The following is a 9,134-nucleotide window of genomic DNA, read 5'->3' as shown; positions in this document are numbered from 1 at the left end:
CTACATACATTGAATTCCACATCAGATAGTGTACTTTTTGCTTCAAACATCAAATTTTATTTAAGAAACTCCTTGGAATTGGGGGAGCCTATTATATATTATCATATTTGTAGTCATTTTGATATTCTTTCTAAAATTCCAGGTGTTCTTTTATGATCACCAATCTGCCTAGAAAATTTTCTTTAGCTATCCTTCAAGGGTAGGTTTTCTCTACCAACAAATTCTCTTAGTTTTCCTTCATCTGAGAATATCTTTATTTCCCCTTCAGTCCTGAGTTGTTTTTGTTTTGTTTTGTTTTGTTACTGGATATAGAATTTTCAGTCAACATATTTTTTCTTTCATCCCTTCCTCTGGCCTCATTTCAGATAAGTCTGCTGTCGTTCAATTTGGTTTTCCCCTCCAAGTCATGTGTCACTTCTCTCTGCTTGCTTTGAAAATTTTTTCTTTGCTCTCCGTTTTCATAAGTTTATCTATCATGTGCCTTGGTGTGGACTTATGCTGTTGGGGTTCACAGTTTCTTGAATCTATAGGTGTACTTATTTCACTGTTTCTTGGGGAACAGAACTACCCTGTTTCCCAGTCCCTTGCTCTTTGCTGTTGGGTGGGTGTGGAGGTTCCACTCCCTGCTGATTCCAGGGGTGCGGGGAGTGCTCAGTCTTACTGATGTTGGGAGATGGAAGCTCAGCTCCTCACTGAGCCCTGCTGAGAACTGGTGAAGTGGAGGGGGGTGGGTGAAGCAGAGTGGTGATTAGCTTCTCATCGAATCATCTCATTAGGTCTCCGAGTTTGTGGATGCAGGTGGAGGCACAGCTCATCCCGGGACCACACTGACACTACCGCTGCAGGGAAATCAAGGTATAGCACCTGCTTCTGCCATACTGAGAACGGAAGATCAGCTTCCCACTTGGCCGCACTGAAACAGTGGGGGTGGGGAGAGGTGGGGTGGTTTTTCTCTTGGCGTTTGGCTGAAATAGGGTGAGTATTGAGAGAAAGGTTTTCTGTTGTTTGGCCTCCCTTCTCCAGATCCTTTGCCTAGAGGGGACAGGCTTTTCTTGGAACTCTTATTTTCTGAGCTTATTGAAGGTTCCTTGTTGGAGCTTCTGCAGTTCCTTGTCTGGAATATATGGGACACAATAAGGAAACTCAGGGAACTCACCACCCTGTCTTTCCTCAAATTCTGAGATCCTTAGTCCTTCCAACTTCTCTCCATCTTTCAGAGACTTCCTTTACTTGTTTCCTGTGCTATGTTCGAGGGCTTTTTAGTTCTAAGAGTTGAGGGCCTGCAAGGAATAGGGGTGTTCTCTCTTTGCCAGAACTGAAAGTCTTCCTTCCTGTATCTCCATGATGTTTTGCAGTTACAATACTCATCCTCCACAACTGCAGACATAAGGGCATTGGTTATGACTTGGGAGTGATAGTAAGTGATTAAGGGATTACCACTCTACTATCTGTGGTACCACTTTCCCCAGAGCATACAAAGCCCTCTCCTTGTTCTTGTGAGGTATGGGTAATGAGTATTATCTTCTCACATGAAACGGAGGAGGAAGATATAGCACATGACCTTGTTTTTCTAAACCAAATTGCATTTGAATCCAAACTGCATACACCTGGCTGGTAGAAAGTCCAACATCAGTAATTTCAAGGATTCTTTCCCCTTTCTGTGAGATAGTATTAGATTTCAGTGCATACTTGGTCCCAGGAAAAAAGAGATGGATGTAGTCTCTAGCTTTTCTTTGCTATGGATACCCCCATTGTTCATTCTATGACAGGATGACCTACACTGGTCCTTGTTAATCTGTCTGGCTGTTGTGCCAGAAAAGCTATAGACCTGCCCCTTTCAGCAAGCCTTGCCACTGATCATAGGCTGAATTCTAGAATCTTTCACAGCTGCTCTTAGCATCTTTACCCATGGCGTCCAACTTCACAGATGTCCACAGCCGGGTCCCACCATTTTTGGTGATGCAAAGAAATAAGGCTTAAATCTCTATCACTAGCAGAACCTTTCACTCAATCCCTGACACATCCCTAATCTCTGAGAGGTGGATAAGAGCATGGAATATGGATTCAGACTATTTGGGTTCAAATCCTGCATCCATCACTTACTACTTCATTGACTTTAGACAAAATTATAACTCTCCAAGCCTTGTTTTCCCTCATCTACAAAATAGTAGCTACCCTATTATAACAGTGGATTAAACAAGATAATATTTGTAAAATTGCTGCAACGATGCTTGCTAGTATAATAATATAAGTAAAGGTGTAAGCTTATATAGTAAAAGTTCTATATACTTACTAGGTACAATTCCTCTGCCTAGGCCATGCTACTTTGGCATCGAGCTGATCATAGCCTCTTTAATTGCTAAGGCTTTCACAATATTCGCCTGGATAGGGGTCCATTTTCAGGGTAACCCTGAAGTACACCAAAGATGTTACTCTCCTACCTGCAACACACCCTGCCCTGAGCTGGATGAGAAGAGCCTAGACCAGTGCTTCTCAGAGAGTGGTCCCCAACCATCTGCATCAACTCTTTAGGGATACAGCCAAGGTACATGTATATTTATTAAGTTGCCCCTGTCATTTTAATATACACCAAAGTGTGCGAACCTCTTCTCTACACTCTCTGTGCCATTTCACACATCGTTGCCTCTTTCTGAACTGTCCATGCCCCCCACCCCAACTTGTGGGAGCAAAATGCAGCTGTCTCCATGAAGCCGTCCCTAATTTCATTTTCATCACCACCAGCCCATGCAACCATCTTCTGTTGCTATGAGATGAATGATATGGGGAAACATCAGAACTGGGGTGCAGGGGAGTGTTGGGGAACACTGGAATGCAGCACCGGGACTAGAGTGGTGTAAATGACCCATGGTTTGTACTTGGAATTTGTGCAATTTGAGGTGACATTGCAAAAAGGGTGAGGGAAGCAGGAAGAAAAATCAGCAAACAGGGCAGGGGAAGGGAGGAGGAAGCAGCAGCAAAGCAGCTCCCATGGGCTCCCCTGATTGGTCAGAAGAGTAAATGCATTTTCCCATGCATCCACCCACCAAGCATCATGTATATTCTTGTTAGGAGGAGAGGTGTGTGTGCAGAATGGGTATCAACCACCAGCCTCATAGAGCCACATTATCACTGTGTAACTGAGCATGCCTGGCTACGAGCCTGCCACTGGACTGGCTGCCCTGACACAGCAGAGCAAAGCATGAAACACCCACTTCCGGAGATTAAGCCCTCCCTCTGAACGCTTATACTTGTTCATCATTTGTCCTTGTGGTTGCCTCCTTCTGGAAGGTTCTTTATCTTCATGTCTGCTTGTGAAAGTCTTGTCCATCCCTCAGGACCTCTCCCTAAAGCCCCAGGGGACTATGCCCAAGCACATGAGACTCTGGGACTGAGAGTTGAGGACAGTACCTAGGAGCAGGGAAGAAGCTGCCCCTCCCCTTGACACTTCCTCTCCACCGTCTCAGGGCTCTGAGTTACAATGGAAGCGAGCACCTCCACGGAACACCCTTTCTCCCATGTCAGCTCAGCCTGCCATGTTCTCAAGGCAGTACCTGATCAAGGTGTCCCAGACATCTCCCTGACCAGAGTGTGGGGCCCCGGGGATCTGCAGTCGGAAGGCATCCTTCAGGCCACTGCACTGCAGGAGATCAGAGACCTCAATTTGAGGAGAAAAAATATATGTACATCTATTTGGTTGAAACTGTTTAGGTTCCAGCAGAGGGGCTGCCCGGCTGCTGTCCTAAGAGTGGCAAAATATCCCCAGTCATTTAGTGGGGAGCTAGGTCAGAAGCACATGGCCAGCTCGGGGTCCTAGAGCGAGGCCCCCGGCACATCCCAGGCTCAACAAATCCATCCACGCAGCCGGCGTGTCCTCCCTCCCCCCAGCTTCCCGTCCGCTCCCCCCGCCGCCTCCGCCCCCTCACACTCGCCCACCGCGTCGTCCTCGTCCCACACCGACTTCGCTCCCGCCGCGCCAGCGGTGGCGCTTCCCGCCCTCGCTTCGATTTCGCGCCGCCGCCGCCCTAGCCGCCGCGCGCCGCCTGCGCTCCGCTCCCCCCGGCCGCCTCTCCTCGCCTGACGCGACCGCCCTCGCCTCCGTCGCCGCCGCGCCCCGGACTCTGTTGGCTCCGCGCCCCGCGGCCGCCCCGGTCCCCCGCCGGCGCCCCGGCCACCGGCCGACGCAGCCGTCCCCGCCGCCGCCACTCGCCCGCCGTCCACCATGGCGAGGCAAACAGGTAGCAGGAAGCGGAAAGCGCCGGCGCTCGCGGCGTCGTCGCTGGGCTCGGCGGCGGCTGCGGATGGGGACGGGCCGCAGCCTCCCAAGAAGCCCAGGCGGCCGGCGGCGCTGCGCTCGCTGCTGCACTACCTGAAGGGCCGCGAGGTGGGGGCGCGGGGCCGCGCCGGGCTCCAGGGCTTCGAGGGCAAGCTGCGCGGCTACGCGGTGCAGAAGCTGCCCGAGCTGCTGAGGGAGCGCGAGCTGGCGCTGGGCACCCTCAACAAGGTGTTCGCGTCGCAGTGGCTGAACGCCAGGCAGGTGGTGTGCGGCACCAAGTGCAACACGCTCTTCGTGGTGGACGTGCAGTCGGGCCAGATCACGCGCATCCCCCTGATGCGGGACCGCGGGCCCGGGTCGGCCCGCGCCCAGCCGAGCTGCGGCATCCACGCCATCCAGCTGAATCCCTCCAAGACGCTTCTGGCCACCGGGGGCGAGAACCCCAACAGCCTGGCCGTCTACCAGCTGCCCACGCTGGACCCCGTGTGCCTGGGCGACCGCCACGGCCACAAGGACTGGATCTTCGCCATCGCCTGGCTGAGCGACACGGTGGCCGTGAGCGGCTCCCGCGACGGCACCGTGGCGCTCTGGAAGATGGACCCCGACATGTTCCACGGCAGCATCGCCTGGCACAATGACGCAGGCCTCCCCGTGTACGCCCACATCCGTCCCAGGGACGTGGAGACCATCCCCAGGGCCAGCACCAACCCCAGTAACCGCAAGGTGCGGGCCCTGGCCTTCAGCGGCAAGAACCAGGAGCTGGGAGCCGTGTCCCTGGACGGCTACTTCCACCTGTGGAAAGCCCGGAGCAACCTGTCCAGGCTGCTGTCCATCAGGCTGCCCTACTGCCGAGAGAACGTGTGCCTGACCTACTGCGACGAGTTGTCCCTGTACGCGGTGGGCTCCCAGTCCCACGTCTCCTTCCTGGATCCGCGGCAGCGCCAGCAGAACATCCGGCCCCTGTGCTCCCGAGAGGGCGGCACGGGTGTGCGCTCCCTGAGCTTCTACCAGCACATCGTCACCGTGGGCACGGGCCACGGCTCCCTGCTCTTCTATGACATCCGCGCGCAGAAGTTCCTGGAGGAGAGGGCCTCGGCCAGCCCGCACTTTTCTCCGGGGCCCGCAGGGAGGAAGCTCAAGCTCACCTGTGGCAGAGGCTGGCTCAACCACGATGACCTGTGGGTGAACCACTTCGGTGGCATCGGCGAGTTCCCCAACGCGCTCTACACGCACTGCTACAACTGGCCCGAGATGAAGCTCTTCGTCGCTGGGGGGCCTCTCCCTTCCGGCCTCCACGGGAACTATGCTGGCCTCTGGAGCTAAGGATGGCCTCCGTGTCCTCAAAGTGCCCAGATACACCTTCCAGTCCCCTCTTGCTTTCCTCCTTCACTCTGTGTTTGTGCTTTTACTCTGTGTGGCTTTTATCTTCCAGGTGGAAAGGGCCCAACTTACCTCTGCTCAGTGTGTTAGGCAAAGAGAGAGAAAGAAAGAGAGAGGGTGGGCTAGAGAGTGAGGTGTCCTTCAGGCAGTCAGAACTTTGCTTTAATACTTTCCTACACCTGTCCAACACTATTGTTTTGAATTATACAAAAATTTTTGACATTCTTGGATCTGTTCACTCTGAGTCATTTACATATTCTCTCTTGAAGGCCAGGCAGTCATGGTTTTACAATTATGTATATTTTCTTTTTCTTTTATTATTTTTTTGTTACTAGTATCACGATGATGCTGTTTTGGTTATTTTTCATTGCAGATAGATGCTATATTAAGAACACTCTTAACAGTTTGTACGTCTGTTCTGGAAAGCTAGCTGTCGTTTTATAGCATTGTTCCAGTGGGAGGATGCATTCCAAGTTCTAGATTACCGGCTTTTGGAAGCATTCCATTTGTAAATTGTAGTCTTCATGTTTGTAGTTTGTAAGTTGTTGGTGCTAAACACGCTTTTTAAAAACTTCATTCACTTTGAAAAAAAGTTGTTATACTATCTTGTTTTTTGTACCAGAATCTCATTTGGTCAGAACACTTTAGGAACGCAGGGGCTCTGCTGATTGAATGTTTAGAGTTAATCTGAAAACCAAATCAATCTTTTTCTCCTTAAACCCTTATTTAAGTTTTCTCATTCCAAAACCCATAAGTGAATATGTATTTTTTCACTTCTTGCCTTAGTACTATTAAGACTTGTTAGTATATTTGAATGTTTGTTAAGGAACTTGCACAGAGTGTCAGTGCCATCATTCAAAACAGGGATTCCAAGTGTGAAAATGTAGAATGTATTGCAGGCTGGGCAGAATGTATACTGATGCAGGGTATAGACTGGATATTTTTGCTGTTGCTGTTTTCAATACCAAATATTATATTTGAACATACTTAAATTTTCTAATTCTGCTTAACAGTTAAAGTCACAGGAAAAAACTGCAAAAAAGGAAAATGAGCCTGTCCCAACTCCTTCTGATAAGATTCTTAATTTGTAAAGTCCAATTTATTAAGATTTAATTTTGTCAATTTCAAAGATTCTTACCTAAAGTAGAATAAATATATTGTTTAAAAATAGTAGTTATGTTATGACCCTCAATATAATAATATACGATTATCAAGGACACAGGAAGTTTATTTCAAGATGGGGTGGAAAATAAAAGTAAATGGGATTAGGTTGAAGAAAAGTATCGATACTTTGGAGCATAGACAAATACAAAGCATGGATTGTTAGGAAAACAGGTTGTACTTCTCCATATGTGAGAATATTGGAAGTGAGAAGGGAGACTGGCCCTTCCTCACAACTGGCCAGGTTGTGCTGACCTTGTATTAGTATTGTGGCATGTCTGTTTTTCCTTAAATGTTTTGGCACTCAGGTGCTGGCTTGGTGTCTACTACATTCTGTTCAATTGCAAATCTGAACCAACTGAGTAATATACTGAGTGGTACTAAAAGGGAGTTAAATACAGGAAAAAAAGCAGTTTTTGTTTACAGAGATTGTTTTAACAGGTTTATATAGTTGTTGTTATATAGCAGTAAAATGTATTTGTGTGCATGTATGTGTCTCCAAGTCAGTTATAAGTGTCTTAAGAGCAGAGAATGTAAGTGTCATCTTTATATTCTCACATTTCTCCACTAATGCCTAGCAAATCATAGGCAATCAGTAAATATTTACTGAATGAATGTATTTGCCTCTGGAGACCTAAAGTTCAAGGCTATGAAAAAATAAGTAAATGCATAAATAAGAGTAAAAATTTTACTCTTAAATAGTATGGAATATTGTTGTTTTCCTGCCTTTTTACCATAAAATTTGCCCTAATTCATTTCTAGGTCAGGCCATGGTGCTTATCCATTCATAAACTTTCCATATGTGATACCAGAAGATAAAGGAAAATGTATACATTTTAGATGGCACTGGAATTTAGTATTTCCACCTGCAAATACTTAAATTTGAAGATTCCTTTAAAATATTTTGTTTTTTACAAAATTAGTTTTGAAAGATCTTTTTTGTAGGCAGTTTCTCTTTTTACTTTGTGTGTGTGTGTGTGTGTGTGTGTGTATTTGCTGAAAACTTTTTCAAACATTACCCAAGAACTTCACCAAAGTATTCACTGCCTGTCTTCTTGTAGGTTATAGGGTATTTTTATGGTACTTTGTCATCGTTTTGGGACATTGGGAGAACATTTTCAGAGGAAGTGACGCTTTCTACGTGACATATTTTCAAGAAATAGAAGGAACATCTCTACCCTGATTTGTTCTCTGGCTTAGGCCTTAACTTCATCACTGACTCACTGTTAACTTTCTCAATTTAGGGTGTATCTCCTTGATGCCAAATCACATGGCTAGCCTTTTAAAAAACTAGATAGCCTAAGTGTGTACGTATTTATATTAGTAAAGTTTAATTATTTTGAAATATTTTCTAGTTCTGGGTCAAAGTGATCTACAGAAGTACAATTAATTGTGTAACCTGTGAGTGTGAAATAATTGAAAATGTAATTGTAATTGAAAAAGTAACCATACCAGCATTTCAATGAACCCATGCATATAGTTCACTTAAAATAAACAATGGAATACATGTCTCTAAGTACAAATAACCTATCACTGTTCCCTGCAAAACGTTACTTATAACAATGCATAAAAAAGATTAATTCCATTTATCCCTAACTACATATTCATATATTCCTCCCCAAGTTTGTTCCTCCCCTTTACTATATGGATGAGATAATTTCTAAATTTTCTTTAAAGGGGGGAGAAAGAATTTACTAATCAAGGATATCCACTGAAATAAATCGAGATGACTACTCTGGAAAACATTTATCTGTTAAATATACGCTAGCATTAATGATAAACAGTGCTGAATTCTCCAGAGGTTGATTTTTATCTGACTGTACTCCGTGTTGAACAAGTTGTCAAAATTTTTCCATTAATTGCTAATTTAGAGTGATTTTAGAAAGCAATTCACAAAGCCCTCCTGAATAAACAAACTGACAGCTGCCTAATCTCTGCAAGCCTTGGGTAACCCAGCTACATTAAACATGTCACCATATGAGCTGCTCAGGGATGCAGTTCAGTGAGAATGACATGTACTAAAGTCAAAGAAAGGCTTCATAGGCCATAGGTGTTTGCTTTAAGGGGTGTTATTTTAAGAGCTGCTGAAAGGGCTGCCTAAAAGTATTTCCCACTACTGGCCTGCTGCAAACCCAGGAACATCTATCATTGGAGTGTGGTATCACTGAAAGGGCAGTGTGGCTACAGGACGTTACCACGACTCTCAAGTCTCAGCTCAGACCTACTGAAACAGAATTTCCTTGTAAAAACACCATTTTATTTGAGTGTTTTTAAATTAATCCATTCAGACACAAAAATGAGACAGCAACAATGAAACAGG

At 46.4% G+C, this 9,134-nt stretch overlaps 1 protein-coding gene across 1 annotated transcript; it reads left to right on the top strand.

The window, feature by feature from the left end:
* The first annotated feature begins 4,219 nt into the window (after window positions 1–4,219).
* On the top strand, window positions 4,220–5,596 carry LOC116747919 (DDB1- and CUL4-associated factor 12-like protein 2). The gene has a single exon (XM_032620581.1). It carries the CDS (start codon window positions 4,220–4,222, stop codon window positions 5,594–5,596), a length of 1,377 nt encoding a protein of 458 aa, XP_032476472.1.
* Window positions 5,597–9,134: the final 3,538 nt, after the last annotated feature.

The sequence above is a fragment of the Phocoena sinus genome, chromosome X (assembly GCF_008692025.1).
Source record: "Phocoena sinus isolate mPhoSin1 chromosome X, mPhoSin1.pri, whole genome shotgun sequence".
Taxonomy (NCBI): Eukaryota; Metazoa; Chordata; class Mammalia; order Artiodactyla; family Phocoenidae; genus Phocoena; species Phocoena sinus.
This window is presented reverse-complemented; position numbering and strand designations above follow the sequence as displayed.

Excerpts from the sequence above, each read along its gene's own strand:
- LOC116747919 (XM_032620581.1), top strand. The coding sequence starts at position 4,220 with ATGGCGAGGCAAACAGGTAGCAGGAAGCGGAAAGCGCCGGCGCTCGCG.